General features: G+C 44.2%; 1 protein-coding gene across 1 annotated transcript in view; it reads left to right on the forward strand.

The window, feature by feature from the left end:
• Nucleotides 1–18,126, forward strand: part of LOC137946203 (replication factor C subunit 3) — a 51,642-nt gene that overhangs the window by 12,140 nt on the left and 21,376 nt on the right. The window contains exon 5 of the mRNA XM_068792416.1: nt 8,211–8,292. Within this exon, the coding sequence (XP_068648517.1) occupies nt 8,211–8,292 (82 nt within the window). The remainder of the gene's footprint in view (nt 1–8,210; nt 8,293–18,126) is intronic.

The raw sequence follows: 18,126 nt of genomic DNA on the forward strand, positions 1-18,126 counted from the left end.
TGAAGATAATTTTAGAGAAAAAATTTAGTGGAAGAGAGACACCTTTGTTCTTCGGCGGTGACCATGTTAACAATCTAAGAAAGGAGAGGATTTCTCAGCCTTGGTTTTTGAGAGACACTCTAAGGACCATTGTTTCAACTTCATTTTTAACTCTTTAAGCTTGAGAGGAAAGGTCCATCCCCTAGGCCTGCAAATGAGTCCAGCAGTCGGCAACCAATTCATCAAAATCCTTTTCATTTCACCATGAGTTCTCAAATCGCAATGGAGCTGGTCCCCATTTACCAAAATTGGTATCCAATTGGATCGGCCATTGGTTAGACCCTACACGGTTTAGGGTTTTTCTGGTAGCATTTTCATAGATTGAAAGCCATTCCCCATTAGCAAGAAATCTGTCTAGTTTGGAGAGAATAACCTGTTGTTGGCCATTTGACTTGGTGTAAGACCTGCCTGATAGGGGAATTTCATCCAATTCACAGCTGCTGATGAAGTTTGCAAATCCCCTCATAACGGATGAGATTCAGGTAGCTGGAGGGTGTATTTCGTTACAGAATCTAATGGCATTGAAGTCACCTGCTAGGAGCCAAGGATGCTGCCAACCTCAAAGAAGATTGAGTTGTTCCTCTCTAAAATCTCTTCGGTCTCGATATCTTGTAGGCTTGTATATTCCAGCAACACATCACATTACCCCGTGGCTCTGTCTTTCAGCCGAAGACCAATGGAGTGATGCCACGTTTTCGGTCCAAGAATTCAATTGCGTCAGAATTCCAGAATGCTAAAATTCCACCGAGTGCCCAATTGTGTTGACTGCATGCCAATCAAGACGAGCAGCTCCAAAGATCATGGGCGATGGGGTCAGTCATGCTTTGACATTTTGTTTCTTGAAGGATCATTATGACTGGATTAGGGGATTCAAGGAGATATCTAATTGAAGTCCTTTTCCTCGGACTATTAATTCCCTGGACGTTCCTGGATAAAATTATCATTTCCGTTGTCTCTTTGGGACTCCCAAAGAATCATCGTGACTTGGGAGTTTTCTGCCATAAACAACTCCCAAGATAGAAGACAATTCCATCGTGTTGTGCCATAAACAACTCCCAAGATAGAAGACAATTCCATCGTGTTGTGCCAAGTTTCATCATTGTACCTTTTCTCAGATTGTAGCTCAGCAATTAAGCAGTGAGAACGGTCACTAGGGGGTGGGAAGAGCACTTCGAGTAGCGGGTCGGATGGGAGTTGAGGTGGGTTGCTGGACTTTCCCTGAAGTAATCATCTGGGTTGTCCTCTTCGACAATGTTGGTAAGTTGCAAGAGGTAGGGATTTATCTAGTCCGATTTGTGAGTGGCGATTTTCGGTCCGATTTGCGAGAGGTGAGCGATTGCGAGAGGAGAAAGAAAGCTACGTGCATAACGTGAGCCGAAGCGACTTGTAACATGCGTCGGAGAAACGCGTTACGTGCGTTGAGAGCTTCAAGTGTGCTAATGTGCGCCGATTTTTGAAAATGAGCCGGGACCCTTCTCCGGTCACCATCCCCACGGCCGGTGACTGGAACCCACGACGACGGATTTCTGGCACAACCACCTTCTCGGATGCTGATCGACGGAAAGATGACGTCTCACCGAGAAGACATAGAAGATTCGATCCATAAAAATGTCACTACAGACACTTGGAAATCTCGGAGCTCCCCTCCGACGAGACTCCGGAACCTCCTACGGAAGGTTTCGATGCCAGCTAGAAGACGATCTTCCGACAAAAGAAGAGGAACCATCATTTCTGTTTCAGTTACAGAAAGAACAGAGTTACAGTGGAGATAGTCGCTCGGAGCTTTGGACAGGTGACTTGCATCTCCTCTGCCATCGGATCGAAGATGTCCTTCATCTGTGTTCCAGTGAAAGCCATTTCAAGCTTCGTTCTTCAATTCCAACAAGTCATGAACGAAGCCAGTTGAACCCGTGTACTTTGGACACGGGATTCGATTTTCTTCTTGTCGGTGAGCTCCTTTTGGGGACGAAGAGAGTGCTGTGTCGTCCATCGTTGTGGCTCAACAGTGCTCGCCATGATCTAATTCCCGAGCCCACCAACTAGGGATTTGGTTGGAAGGAGTTCGCAAAAGCCATCCGAAGCCTCTCTCTGACGCCAACTCCGGCAAGGGGAGCTCCCAGCTCCAGCAACAACACCCGAGCCTTCCCCCCCTTATTTCCAAGCCCCACCAGAGACAAAACACCCCCTTGAGCCCACCTCTCCCTCCAATCAGCCCTCCCCTTTCTTCAAAATCCCATAACCCAGCCATTCAAAACCTTTTTTCGGGCCACCATGTCCCACCACACCTTCTTCACCGAGAGACATCAAAAACTATCCAAACCCCTCCCAACTTGCTCCATAAAGGGCAACAATCTCTGGCCCGCTCTATCCTAGTCCACACCTCCCCCAGTATCGTCAAAACGAGCATCCTTCAATGACTGACCGATGAACTTCACCTCCCCTGCACACCCAGAATTTCCTACTTCAACCCCCAATCCTGGCTAGTTCATTTTGAAACCCAGCAAGAGTATTCTGTGGCCCTTGCTCTCACACCCCACACCCCCTTGGGCATCATTGGGATATCAGAATGGGTCCCCTAGACTCCTTCTAGTTAATTTGGGCAATGGGCTATAGTCACTGGCCTCCCTGCGAAATTATGGCACAATGAGGTTTTCATGAGCATCATCTCGGAGTTTGGCATCATAATTGCTCTGGACCCTCTTACTGAACACTGACATCACCTTGATGAGGCTCGAATCCTCATCAATCCTATTCGTCCTTGCGAAGGACACTACTTCCGATGCATTAAGGTGGATAATGCCCGATTCTGGATCCACATTGAATTGGCAGATATGGAAGACTTTAGAAATGTGACCTTGAGTCCTGCAGCTGAATCTAGAGATTCTCCACAGCCTGTCCGCACATCAAGAGCAGCAACCCTAGTCTCTTCTCCCCAGCAAATGCGTCCTCACCCAGCCAGTATTACAACTGGCACTGATGCTATTCCAGCTGCCTCCTTGATAGTCCCTCCCTCCAGCCTGCAATACCACCCCCTACCCGCCCATCTCAACTCACCACATATTTTATCCCAGAAAGAATCTATCCCAACCCCCAGATACCTACAGCCGCCATTCACCCTCCCACCTTATCCCACAGTCCTCACACCCCTCAAGCCACCACTCAGATAATGAACTCTCCCCCTCCCTCACCTTCGAGAAATCTCCACCCCAAAATTCCTTCTCATCCTCCCCTTGACACCTACCAGCGCCGGAATAGAGGTGAACCGAGACAACTTCTCTAGGGTGGTCCCTGTGTTATTACTAGATACACCTGCAACCCAGAGATAAGGGACTTCATCCTTCCAATATTGGGTGAAAGAGCTCAAAATTATGTGGCTGCTCTCCAGACAGAACAACAAAAATTCGACCTAGAAACCTGGGCTTAGATAGTGGAACTTGCCAAGGTGATGGGCACTGTCTACACGGAGCCCCTCCGAGGAGATAACCACTTGTCTGAGAAGTCCAAGAAGAAGACTAGTGATCAATGATCATTCTCTCTTGGAATGTTTGTGGAATTGGATCTGTGCCTCAGTTCGGGACTTCCTTGCCTCTACCAAGGCAAATATTGCTCAAGAAATCAAGGCGACTTCTCTGCACCTTGGATATATCTGTGAGTTGTGGCCTCTTAAGGAGCATGGATGGATTTTTGTGGATGCAATTGGATCGGCAGGCGGCATTTTGATGATATGGGACACTAATACCATTGAGGTGCTCGATTGTTGTTGTGGCATTGTTATGGTCCCTTGCCATGGATCGAGTAACGCGGCGTGAGATTGGTGAATCCAGAGTTGTAAGAGAGTTGCTGCTCTCGGTTAGGAGGACAAGAGCCTCCTTTTTGTAGCTATACTGCTCTTCTCGGTAAGGGGCTGAGAAGCCCTTGCTGCTCTCAGACAGAAGGGGGATGGCCCCCTGCTGCTCTCAGCTGAGAGGGGTTAGGACCCTTCCAGCTGCTGTCCATGTTAGGGCTGAAAAGCCTCTAACTTGGGCAGCCCACGGATTAGAGGTTAGGAGTCCCTAACCTTGCTGCTCTCTGGTTTAGAGGCTGAAGACGAGCTTTTCCTCAAGCTCGGAAGTAGTGTCTGTATGCCGACGTCTCCACCGGTGTCGAAGTAGCATCCGCGATAGCTATGACCCCCCCTCAGGACGCCAAAAATTGGATTTTTTTTTTTTTTTTGGCCCGGTCTGAGTTACCCTGGGTTGACTCGGTTCAGGAACCCCCGTTCGGCGCGCGACTCAGCTTCATGCGCTGATTAAAATTCCTAACCTAGGAAAATTTGAATCGGAAGCCATCTTCTTCCTTCGGCGGAAATTTCGTCGACGGGTCTTCGGAAATTGGAACCCTGTCGTATCCTCCTGCCGATCCCGAACATTGGGGCCGTTGGTAAGTGTGGGAACCTTGTCGACAGCAGCTCCTTCCCTCAGGGCACCGACGAAGGTGGGCGACGGTTGTCTTCTGTCCTCACGGCCCCGAACAGGGCGGAAATTTCGTCGACGGGTCTTCGGGAATTGGAACCCTACCGATCCCGAACATAGCGGCCGTCAATAAGTGCAGGAACCTTGTCGACAACTGATCCTTCCCTCAGGGCATCGACGAAGGTGGGCAACGGTTGTCTTTCGTCCTCACGACCCCGAATAGGGCGAAAATTTCGCCGACGGAGTCTCCTGTTGCTCCTGCGGTGAACAACAGCCCTTGGAGGCTTTGCCGCTTGGAAATTTGCCGAGACAGACTCTCAGAACTATTTCCTGGTCGGAATGGCCGAAATTTTTTCCCTCTTCCGTGCGGAACGGAGTGTGGCTTGCCGTGAGCAGGGGAGGATTGATTTCAACGTCTTGGCAGAAAACCCTGTCGAATGCCCCAAATCGTGATCCCCGCTATGCGGCTTTGGATCTCCCTGCGGGGAAATTTTGAAAGTTTCCGATGCCTTGCCCTTTTTTTTGCTCGTCAGCGTTGACCTCTGCTACAGGGACTTCGGCCGGTAACGGAGACGAATTTTTTGATTTTTCCGGCCATGGGCCGTTCTGCCCGTCCGAGATAGCTTCTGCTACCTATTGTGCGCATATGTGGTCGGCGATTTGAGGTCGTGTGACCTGTTTTTCTGCAGCAGCGAGTTCCTCCATTGCATAACGTTCAATGGAAGCATCTAACCGTGCTCGTATTTCTTCCAATTCCTTACCCATAGCAATTCATCTTTCTTGGGATATCGAATAACTCATTCTTGGGGGTGAGCCCTTATAGGTTTCAATAGGGAGACATGAAACACATCGTCCAGCTTGGCCGTGGCTAGAAGTTGCAGCTGATAGGCCACTGGTCCCACACACCGAATAATGGGGAAAGGCCCAAAGTACTTTCCTGTAATGGAGTGCTGTCTGTACGGTTGGAGTTGTAGCCAAACGTAGTCCCCCACCTCGTACAAGACGTCTCTTTGCCCCTTGTTGTAGAAATCTTTTATACGAACTTGTGTTCTCAGGAGGCGATCTATTATATTTTGCAGTACCTGGTCGCGGTCCATGAGGGCCTGATCAATTGCTTCCACGCGGGTGGAACCAAGAGTATAAGAGAGAAGCCTAGGAGGATCTCTGCCATATAGAACCCTGAATGGAGTGGATTGCAAGGCTGAGTGGAAGGAAGTGTTGTAACAATACTCGGCCCACGGTAGCCACTGAACCCAGGTTTTAGGACGATCACCCACAAGGCACCATAGATACATCTCTACGGTGTAGTTAACCACCTTTGTTTGGCCATTTGTCTGAGGATGATATGATGATGAAAATTTCAGCTTCGTGCCACTCAGACGAAAAAGTTCCTGCCAGAAAGTGCTGGTAAAGATCGTTTCCTGATCACTGACAATGGATTCTGGAATGTCATGTAAGCGGACAATATGCTCGAGGAAGGTCTATGCCACTCGGGATGCTGTATATGGGTGTGCCATAGGAATAAAATGTGCATACTTGGAGAATCTATCGACCACCACAAATACTACCGATTTGCCGGATGTTTGGGGAAGACCATCGACGAAGTCCATAGAAATATCGGCCCAGACTTGTGTAGGGATGTGAAGCACCTAGCCAATACTACCCAAAAGACGGGCCTGGTAGGTAGCGGGAAACCAAGTACTTGACCTAGGACCATAACATCACACCCATCTTCACGAGCTGACGTCCACAGAGGCCCACTTGTGACGGCCTACTCTAGAGACCCGGACCGCCTTTTTGCGCTACACAAGTCGCTGGGTCGCCCCCTCCGCTAAGTTTACTCACACCGGGATTCGAACTCGCGACGGCGTTATAGCTTTGATACTACCTAAAAGATCGGCCTGGTAGGTAGTGGAAAGCCAAGTACTTGACCTAGGACCATAACAATGGAGCGCGAGAGGTTGAAGAAGACCTGCTGGACTTAAGTGTTCGGTCTTGTTGCTTTGACATATCGGGCAGGCTGTGACATATGTTGCAATAGTGGTCTTCATGGCCTGCCAATAGAAATCTGCTTTCTGGTTGTTCTGCTCAAGTACGATTAGGCTAATCAACTGGTTGATTCTATGTCGGGGAGTGCTTTCTGGTTGGTCTGCTCAAGTACGATTAGGCTGATCACAATGAGGGTAGCAACTGGTTGATTCTATGTCGGAATGGTAGACTGGGTTGGGGTTGTGGTGCAGGGATGGGGGAGGGGGCAAGGAGATTTCTGGTTAGTAAGTTGGGGGTGTTACAGGGGATATTGTGGCCTCAGGCTGGGTATTTATTTGAAAGCGGGGGGCGGGGCAGGCTTATGAAGCAGCTTCTTTCAGTGTTGTCACAAGGTTTGGTGCATGTTATCAGCTTGGTTGGTGTCACAGTAGGACGTGGCAGTTGGCTTGATGAAGTTTGGTGTAGAAGGCTGCAGGCTGCACTAGGTTGGCAAGTGAACAAAGTGTTTTGACCAGTGGCAGTAGGGCTATTGGGACTGGCAAAGGATGCGTCAATACTCCGTACCTTGGGTGAAGAGTCCTGCATGCAGTGGGACATGCAGACTGCATTGGGGGACAGCGGCCGGCTTCGTTAGGCTATGCTGGGCAGAGTCAGCCCAGCTTGAGTGCACCGATTGAGCCAAGTTGACCAGCCGAGTCTTGATGCAGCCGGGTTTAGTCCAGTGGCGGCCAGTCTTCTGCCAGTCCGGTGGTTGGAGTTTGTCGTCCAGATGCCACAGCTCGTCGAAGTCATCACATGAGACTTTGATCCAGAAAAACTCTTCCCCAGCGATGAGCTTGACGAAAGAATGCCCATGCCTATGCTGCTCAGGGTTGATGAGGATGTTGGCAACATAGCACAATTACTTCAGCTTGTTGACAAATTATGCTAGACTTTTCATCTTAAGCATTAACAGACCAATCTGTATGACATTTAAAGCTGTTTGGGATGTGGTTGAGCTGTTTGCCTAGGAGGTGCGTGGTTGTTCTTCATTTTTGTTTTTGACTCTGGATTTTGGGGCTGTTGTGTTTCTGGCATCTGGTGAGGCCACTGACACTTCTTTATTTCTTTGAACATTAAGCTTCTGCCCTTTGATGTATCTGCCGATCTCCACCATTTTGGTTCCACTGTGGTTGTCTGCAAATTTTTTCATTTCTCAAACAAGATTTTACATACTCTATAAGCAAATTTAGTTTCTGTTCAGTTTCATTTGGTGGCTTTTTGACTGTCAGAATCCTTGGTTTAAATTTTATTCTAATTTCTGTAATGTTATCCCAAAGTTGTTTGTTTTGTTGGACCTACTGATGTTCTTTGCATTTTAACTCCTCCCCCCCTCAAAAAAAAAAAAAGCTACTCTAACAGGATAGGTAATAATAAATTGGAAAATGTTATCTGGTCTCGACTGGGAAGCAATATTCCTTCTAATTTAGCAGAATATTTTCTGGTCATACTTTTCTGATTTCTCTTCTTCTTCTTCTTCTTTGCTCTTTAACTTGGAAACCAGAAGAATGGCTAACTGGAGGCCATACCAAATTGCTTATTACTTGCTCTGCTGAGCTGCTAGTGTATCTCATATGATTTTCTAGCTATGTGATCAGTTACTGAAATTGAATTGGTTTTTAGTTATATTCAAATTGCTGTGATGACATATCTAACTAATCTATTGTATGTTTATGTTTTTCCATTGATTAGGCTTGATGTAGACGAGGCTGGCCTAAAAGCTCTTGTACTACTGAGCAATGGTGATATGAGAAAGACTCTGAATATTTTGCAGGTAATTCTTGTGTTTATTTGTTTTTGAGTTGTTGGAAAACTAGCTTTGCAAAGTTTTTCTGCCACAATTAATTCTGAGACCTATGGCAATCTTATTAGAAAATATTATAACGATTTTTCTTATGTGTTGAAATTCTTGATCTATAGTTGTAGGAGAAAAGTGGGAGAGATATTAGAGACCCCTCTTTCCTATTAATAACTTAAATATTGTTAAAATTACACTCATATCCCTATTCCCTTTAAACACCAGAAATCTAATTTCTATAGGAAAACAAATTCCTTGGAAATAATGTAAACTAAATAAACCTAAAGCTATGACTTCTAACGATCTCCTTCAGGTTGGAGCGTATAGCTTAAGCTTGTTAAAAAATGCTATATAGTTTTTCTCTTTAAGCATCAGGAAAAAAATCAGAACAATTAGTTTTCAAACTCAAAGTTGAATGCTTGGCTTCTCATTGCTATGTGGCTACGTCTTCTATATGGCCTCAACTCTTGAGCTTGGACTTGCACAACTTGAATATAATATAAAGCAATCCACTTTATTCAACTCCCCTAAAATGGCATACCACTTGAAGTCGTCCTATTAGGCACAATACAGAGAGCAAAAACTAGTGAACATAGACACTCCTAATTCTAACTAGAGGACACAACCCAAAAAAAGGATAGAAAAAATATAGGTGACACGAATATGAAAATTCGAAATCAACAAGAAACTTATGGTCTTGAACACAAAATAGTGATAACAATCACTAAGCACGTAAACTTGAATAAGACTTTGTGGGAAGAATGGCAGCAGAAGGCTACCCTCTTCTAAGGGTAGTACGACGTCACCTATGACGCCCATATACACCAAAATAAGAAGACCAACCCAAGGAGCTCAAACTAAGGGATTGGAATATTGAATTTCAAGCTAGGAGAAAAGCTTTGGAGAAACAAAGTTCAAAACACACATGGTATTTAAAAATCTGAAGAAAAAACAAAGAGTTTCAAAATAAAACAAAGAAATTGATCTCACCTGATGATAGAGTGTTGCCTCTACAGTTTGAGATGGAATGGGAGTAGACAAAATTCAAAGAATATAAAAAAAATTATGGAAGGATCATACTAACATACATGCAAGAAACATGACTAATCCAAAGTGCATAATAAAATGAGACCTCAATGGCTGTACCACGTAGGAAAAAAAAACATAAAAAATTGCCAGAAACATTGAACATAATTTGACTGGTGTTTCACCACCAAGTTGATCTCATCCATCCCAAAAAGAATCCACCAGAAAAAATAAGACAGATTAGATTAATCGGTACTTGGCATTGAGTTTCACGTAATACAAGCTAACCCATTTTTTATAAAAAAAAAAGTAATACAAGCTAACCAATGACAGCCATGTAAGAGGGAAAAGAACCTATCTTTTTGTTAGGCTGAAAAATTTTCGATGATAAAAAAATTGAAACAAGCAAGATTGACCTTTCTAGCAAAAGGAAAACTCCCAAGCGGAAACAACGTCTTAAAGTTTCTTACCTTCTCAGATTGGGTCTCAGTGGCTTTTGTTAATTTGCAATACCATCATGCCCTCTAATTCAAATGTACTTATAACTCCCTAAATACAAGTCAAAACTTAATGAAAATTGAAATATAGAGTCCAGACATGATGTCTAGCCTGTTGTAGCACTATGAGATCTATTTGAGTTTGTGAAAATACCAAAATACCCCTATACCAGTATTTTAACACTTCCTCTCAAGTTGGAGAGTAAATGTTAAAAGACCTAGCTTGTCACCGAACACCAAATGCTCACATTTTCCAAGGGGTTTTGTAAACACATCAACAAGCTGTTTTGAGGACTTCACATAAGGAGTAATAACCATCCCTTGCATAACAATATCTCTAATGAAATGACAATCAATCTCTATGTGTTTGGTCCTCTCGTGAAACACTGGGTTATTGGCTATGATATAGTAGTTTGATTATCGCAGTTCATAACCATAGGTTCTGGAATATGAATCCAAATTCAACAAGAACTGATTTCATCCACATAAGTTGACTAACAATGTGAGCCTTCACCTCTATATGCTGCTTCGGTGTTGGACCTAGCCTCTATAGCTTGTTTCTTACACTTCCAATTCACTAGGTTACTTCCAACTAGGGGTGGCATCGAATCGAGGCGAGCCCGAACCTGCCTATGTTTGAGCCAGGCTTGATTTAAATATTTCGAACTCCAGCTCGAGCCTAAAATTGTAATCGAGCTCAAGCCTAATAATTTTAACTTAGTTCGAGCTGAATTCGAGCTCTAACCTACATTTAAAACTTTGCATAAAATACATGTCAAATAAATTGTATATAAAATTATGCATACATTTTACATTAAATTGGGCATGACCTCTACTTAAAATTGGGCATAACCTCTGTATATTAACCCTGCATAAACTTATCTATACACTCTGCATAAAATTATTCATAAAAGTTGCATAATTATGCATAAACTTTATTCAATAATCAAACACAAAAACATTCCTTTGAAAAGCAACGCTAGTTTTGTCCATTTGTACTCAATCAAATCGTTTTGATACAAGGATTGGAAAACCAGATCACCGAGACAGAAAAAGTTTAAGAAAAATGGTTTTGGATGACTTAATCGCATGCCTATTTTCGTTTTTTCTTCAGAGCATGTTATGATAGTATTCATAATAAAAAAATTCGCATGTGTGAAGTTCGCATCCTAAATGGGACCGGGGGGAGTGGAGCGGGCGGCAGGCAACAATGACAGCAGAAGCATCGGGGAGGGGGGCAATGAGAGACGGAGACAAAGAAGAGGGAGAGAAAGTTGCGGGAGAGGCTCGACAGTGATAAGGATCGGCGACGACAGATGAGGGAGGAAGAAACTAAAGAGGAAGAAATCGGAGATTGAGAGTAAGAAATCATAGAGGAAGAATGAAAAATAAGCAAGGCGAAATCAATCTTCCCTCCAAATCCCATTTTGCTCCCTGATTCCCGAGAAGTCGAGAACGAAAGACGAAGAGTTGTCTCGAACTCGTAGAGTCGAAGACACCTCCCGCCTCCGCGCTCGGGCCCTCGTTAAGTTAATGAGTTGGTTCGCGATCTTTCGAACCGAACCATGGTTCGGTCGAGCTTGGCTCGTTAACTTAAACTAGCCTGATCTGGATCTCGAACTAGATTAGAGATCCAGATAAACTGAATCAAACCGAGCTCGAGCAGCTCGCGAATTGGCTTGGTTCGATGCCACCCCTACTTCCAACAAAACAACAATACCCAATGGTGGACCTCCTATCAATCTTGCAGCTAGTATAGTTTGCATCAAAGTATATCAACACATCAATATTCTTATAATGAGTGTACAATCTTTTCCAGGGGCACCTTTCAAATACTTTAGAATTATTTGGCTTCTAGGTGTATTCGCCTTAGATTTTCCATGAATTGACTCACCAACTCGACTGCAAATGGTATATCAGGCTTGGTAACAATAGCATAAATCAACTTACCCACTAGACATTTATTGTGTGTCTATAGGACTCTGAGAATCATGAAGGCTACCGTTGACTTCCATGTGAGTATCCACTGGTATTGCATCCAAGAGACCATGCTCCTGTACCATATCTACAACGTATTTTCTTTAAGATAATAAACACCTTGCTTCCTTTGAGCCACCTCAATACCAATGAAACACTCCAACTTTTCTAAATCCTTTGTTTGAAAATGTGTGGCCAAGTATGTTTTAACTCACTCAATCCCTTCAAGGTCACTTCCAGACAACACAATGTCACCCACATGCACAACCAGAATTACAATGCCTGTCTTCTTTTTCAATAAAAAATATAGAATGATCATAATAGTTTCTATAAAAATCTAAATTGCATCACAACACTACTGAACTTTTCAAACCATGCTCTGGGACTTTGTTTAAGTCCATAAATAGCTTTCCTTAATTGAAACACCTTCTTTGTCTCCTCCTGAGTAACATACCCAAGAGGTTGCTCCATATAGACCTTCTCCTGTAACTTACCATACATGAAGGCATTTTTAACATTCAGTTTGAACAATGCCCATCCTTGATTAACTACTACATATACCAAAATAGTAACTGAACAACTGGAGAATGTTTTAAACACATCAACACCAAAGGTTTGTGTATATTCTTTGGCTACTAAGCACGCCTTGTACCCGTCAATGGTCCCATCGGTTGTATTTAATTGTATACACTCAATGACGTCCCACAATAGCAGTTTCTATAGGTGGAGCACAAAGATCCGACATACCCTTCAACAACAAATCATCCATCTCCGCATCCATAGCTGGTTTCCACTAGTGAAACTAGTAGCTTGCACTGAATGAGGAATTGTGGACTTGAATAATGATAAAGCAAGGGACTTGTACGAGGGAGATAAAAAATCAAGGGACACATCTTTGTAGATTGGATGAGAAGTACATGACCTTTTACTTTTTCAAAGACCAATGGGCAAATTCAAACCAGAAGGAACCTGATCTGTAGGCACAGAGGAAGATGGTTGGTCATGAGGAGGAGGCTCATGATCTAGGACATATGGAGGCGCTGGTGCTTTTACCGTACCATGAGAATGCTAGTTGTACACCTATAGTGGTGGGGAGGAACCTGTGGTGGAGAGGAACCTGTGGTTGGTGCATCCATAGTTGTAATATGCATTGTGTCATCCATTCATTGTAATTGAAACCTCATTCCTTGATCAGCCAATTCTTTGGCTGATAAATTGGCAAAATTCGAAACCTCCCAGCAATCTCTCATTGTTTGGGAAGGCTTCCCCTCTTGTAATCTGTTTGTTTGAGAACTCTTAATAAAATTCAGCATCATTTCAAAAAAAAAATATATGCATTGGGTTATCGTTTGTTCCTGATATGGAAATTCGTTTACAAGCTACTCCCCACTTTCAAGGCCATGACTTCCTTCTACCCTGTGAGTGGGAGAACTCTTCTCTTTTGGATTGATGAGTGGTGTGGTTCCCGCCCCCTTTTCGAGGATTACTTGGGGCTATCTAGGATTGCTATGGATTTGTCATGCTCAGTGGTTGAATTGTGGAATAATCAGTCTTGGAGCCTTCTCTTCTATCGGGGTTTGAATGATGAAGAAGCCATAGCCTTCTGCTCGCTTCTATCCAACCTCAATAATGTCATCATTTGGGATTGGGTGTATGATAAGTTGATTTGGAAGCCTAACATCAATGGTATCTTCTCGGATGCCTCAGTTTATTTCCACATCAAGTAGGGTGACCCCAGCACGCCTGAGCACAATGCCAATCTTGCCTAGAAATTCTCTGCGTCAAACAAGATAAAATTCTTCATATGGACAACCATTGGGGAGCAAATCCTCATGACAGACAACCTCCGCAAGAGGGGCTTTATCGCCTCTGATAGCACCTGCCCTCTTTGCGGCGTTTGTGAGGAGTCCGTTCAACATGTACTCTTTCACTATTGTTACACTTGGAGAGTTTGGATGATGATCCTTCAGAAAATTGGCATACAGTTGGGCCTTCATCAGGACCTTTTCGGCATTTTCCAGATGGTTTTGGGGACTTGACTGCCTAGAATTGGCAAAATGCTTCTATTTGCTTGCCTTGCCTAGATCCCGTGGTGTCTCTGGCTTGAGTGAAACAACCAGTGGTTCAACCTCAAATTTAGCAACCTGGAAAGCACTGTCTCTTTTGTTGTGGGTATGATCTCTAGCTGGCTACACTCCAAGAAGGAGTTTGCTCCCTAGGCAGGTATTTTCCTTCACTGGAATTGGAGTCTTTTGGTTCATATGGCGGGTCCCCAAAAGGTGCCTACCATATCAGAATGAGAGCATCCTCCTAGCGATTGCATCAAGTTGAATTTTAATAGGAGTGCATTGGGATGCCCAGGGCCGACGGGTACGGGAGGAGTCTTTAGAAACCACAAAGGAGAGACCGTTCTTTCCTATGTGGGGCGGGTTGGTATTGCTGACTCCAACACCACTGAAGTGACTGCCCTTCTCCATGGGATAAAATTTTTCAAGGACCGTCTTCATGGGAAACTACTTATTGAAGGGAATTCTAGAGTTGTTATTAGTTGGTGCTCTTGCATGACCTCCCCCCCTTGATTGGCCCATCATATCTTCTATATCAGACATTTTATCTACTATTTCATGTACATGGAATCATATTCCTAGATCAACCAATTCCTTGACTGATAGATTAACTAAACTTGGAACATACCTGCAATCTCTCATTGTTTGGGACGGTTCCCCCTCGTAATTTTGCTCTTTGGAGCCTTTTAATATAACTTAGCACTATTTCAAAAATAAAATAAAATGCATTGGGTTATCCAAAGAAGACTCGAATCATGGTGAAGGATAAGTAGAAATATGTCTTACGCTTGACAAGGTCATAACACTTCTAGCTCTTTTGATGTCAGGAATAACCCAAAAAGACACATTTAACAAACCAAAAAGACAACTTATCTATAAAGGTACTAAACAAATGAAGAAAATACAGAGATCCAAAGAAACGATGAAGGGCATCAAACAGTTTACATTGTGGTTTTAAAACTTGCATAGGAACTTCTTCATGCAAAATTGATGAAGGCATATGATTAATTAAAAAACACGATGTTAGTATTGCATCACCTCAAAAAGATTTGGGAACATTCATATGAAATAGTAAATTACGAGTAACTTCAAGGAGATGTTTGTTTTTGCAATTAGTAACTCCATTTTGTTATGGAGAATAGATGCAGGAAGTCTGATGAATAATGTCATATAAACCATAGAAAGATGCAAACTTATGATTCATAAACTCAAGGCCATTATTAGTGCGAAAAATATGAACGTTTGTGCTAAACTGATCTTTTATTTCCTTAAAAAATTCCACAAATACATTAAAGACTTTGGATGTCTCTTGTTGGATGTAAACCTAAGTGACTCTACTGAAATCATCTATGAAGGCAACAAAGCATGTGAGCCAAAAAGGACTAGGGACTCTACATGGGCCCCATACATCATAGTGAATTATTTAAAAAACTTTAGAGCTATGACTGAAACTAGCCCGATGATGTTTCCCAAGTTGATACGACTCACAATCAAAGGAAGTATCAACTGGCAAAGATGGAAAAGGTTGACAAAGCTTAGCTAGTGATGGATTTCCCAAATGCAGGTGCCATAGGTAAGGAGAATCCTTAGTTGTAAGAGCCACTGCTTTTGGAATTGAAACATTATCCTGCAAATAGAGTCCTTATTCATCATGATTGGAACCAATTGTCGTCTTCGTTTGCAAGTCCTCAAAGAAACATGAATGGGGAGAGAATGTTATAGAACAATTTAGTTATTTAGTAATATGACTGACAAATAAAAGATTAGTAAGAAAGTTTGGAATAAATAGAACAAACTCTAAGGATATTGTAAAGTTGGGTCCAAGGCTTATCCCAAAATGACTAACCAACTTAGGAAACCTCTTTCCCAACTAATAAACTCAAGATCTTTGTACTCACTAATTCATGTGGGACTATACCTTAACACTCCCCCTCACGTGTAGGCCCTCTTTTGTGGCTTTACAAGTGGATAATTTTAGGTGTAGGCCTTCTTTTGTGGCTCTACAAGTGGATAGTTTTAGGTGTAGGCCCTCTTATGTGGCTCTACAAGTGGATAATTGTAGGTGTATGCCCTCTTTTGTGGCTCTACAAGTGAATAGTTTAGGTGTAGGCCCTCTTTTGTGGCTCTACAAGTAGATAATTTAGGTATTGGCCCTCTTTTGTAGCTCTACAAGTGGATTATGTAGGTGTAGGCCCACATATGAGTACCCACATTGATACCATGTAAAGTTGGGTCCATGGCCTATCCCAAAATGACTAACCAACTTGGGAAACCTCTTTTCGAACTAATAAACTCAAAATCTTGTACTCACTAATCCATGTAGGACTATTCCTTAACAAATATCATAGGTGTAGTATGCACAGTGCCTTCCCTCTGAATAGGGGAGGTAGATCCATCAGTTAAAGTAACATAATGATAGGACTTGATAGTCTCGATAGCGTTATGGTTCGCCTTCATACAGGTGACCAGATGATTTGACTTGACTCCCTGATGACAGCGGGCGATTCTCAGTTTCCTCGGCCTACCGTCATCTTATGGGATGGACCCGGCTCCCGGCCCACATCTGGCTGCTCTTGCCTAGCTCCTCTCGGCCCCGCCCAAGGTAAAGTTTTTCCTTTGGAATGCCTGTCACAATAAGATCCTTACTACAACCAACCTTATTAGGCGTGGCAACACCACTCCCGATCCTTTTTGCCCCTTCTGCGGGATGGTGGCTGAAATTGTGAATCACCTCTTCCTCCACTATGACTTCGCCTGGAAGGTCTGGATCTACATGATTGACAACATGACACTTAGCTTCTGCATCCCACTTGACCTGAGCTCCATGTGTCGTTTCTCTTTAGGAACCCGCCTACCCAGCTTGGGCAAGCTTCTGTTGGCTGCCTGCATTGCTTTCGTTCCTTGGTTCCTCTGGAAGGAAAGGAAATCCAGACGGTTTGACCGTACTTTTTGCTTTGTTGCTGAGGTTGCCTTCACTGCCATTGGTCTCATGTCTACTTGGATCCGCATCGGAAAGAGTTTGCCTACCTCTCTTGCGCCCCGATCCGCACCAATTGGAAGATTATCTCTCAGATGCCTGTCCCCACTGCCCCCCGTCGAGTTGCTGTTTGGGAGTCTCCTCCCTTGGGATATTATAAGCTAAACTTTGATGGTAGCTCCTTTGAGAACTCGGGTTTGGCTGGGTTTGGTGGGGTGATTTTTGATCCAGTGGGCATTGCCATCCTCTCTTACTCTAGCCCTCTCGGAATTGCTAAGTCGACCACTACTGAGCTCTCCGGTCTCCTTCATGGCTTCAGTGGTCCCCTTATCGTGGAGGGAGACTCCAAGATTGTCATCGGATGGATGGTTTTTCATATACTCAAATAGTCAGTGAGAGACGGGAGAGGCGATTTCGGAGGCGATCTACGCGAAAATGAAAGGGAGAGAAACGTTATGCGTAACGTGCGCCGATCAACGTGTATTGTGCACCGGAGAAACGTGTAACGTGCGCCGTTAGCTTCAAATGTGCTAACGTGCGCTGATTTTCGAAAATGAGCTGGGATCCTTCTCCAGTCACCATCCCCGCGGCCGGCGACCGGAACCCTCGACAACAGACTTCCGGCAAGGACACAACCACCTTCTCTGACACCGATCGACGGAAAGAAGTCGTCTCTCTGAGAAGACACAGAAGATCTGACCTCGAAAAATGCCACTCCAGACGCTCGAAAACCTTGGAGCTCCCCTTCGATGAGCTAGTGGAACCTCCTACGGTAGGTTTCGACGCCAGCTGGAAGACGATCTCCTGGCGAAAGAAGAGGAACCCCCCTTTCCGTTTAAGAGCAGAGTTACGGTGGAGAAAGTTGCCCGAAGCTTCGGACAGGTGATTCACATCTCCTTTGCTATTGGATTGAAGATGTCCTTCATCTGTGTTCTGATGGAAGTTATTTCAAGCTTTGTCCTTTAGTTCCAAAGAGTCACGAACGAAGCTAATCGAACTCGTGAACTTTGGACACGGGATTCAATTTTCTTCCTGTCGGTGAACTCCTTTCGGGGACAAAGAGAGTGTCGTGTCGTGTCGTTCATTGGCGTGGCTCAATAGTACTCGCCAAGATCTATATTCCCGAGGCCACCAACTTGGGATTTGGCTGGAAGGAGTTCACAATAGCCATCCAGACCCTCTCTCCGGCAGGGGGAGCCCCCAGCTCCAGCGGCATCACCCGAGCCTTCCCCCCCCCTTATTTCCAAGCCCCACTAGAGACAAAACA

Source organism: Aristolochia californica, unplaced genomic scaffold (genome assembly GCF_029961685.1).
Source record: "Aristolochia californica isolate CCGP_79_NKW_82.1479 unplaced genomic scaffold, dmAriCali1.0.hap1 SCAF_12, whole genome shotgun sequence".
NCBI lineage: Eukaryota > Viridiplantae > Streptophyta > Magnoliopsida > Piperales > Aristolochiaceae > Aristolochia > Aristolochia californica.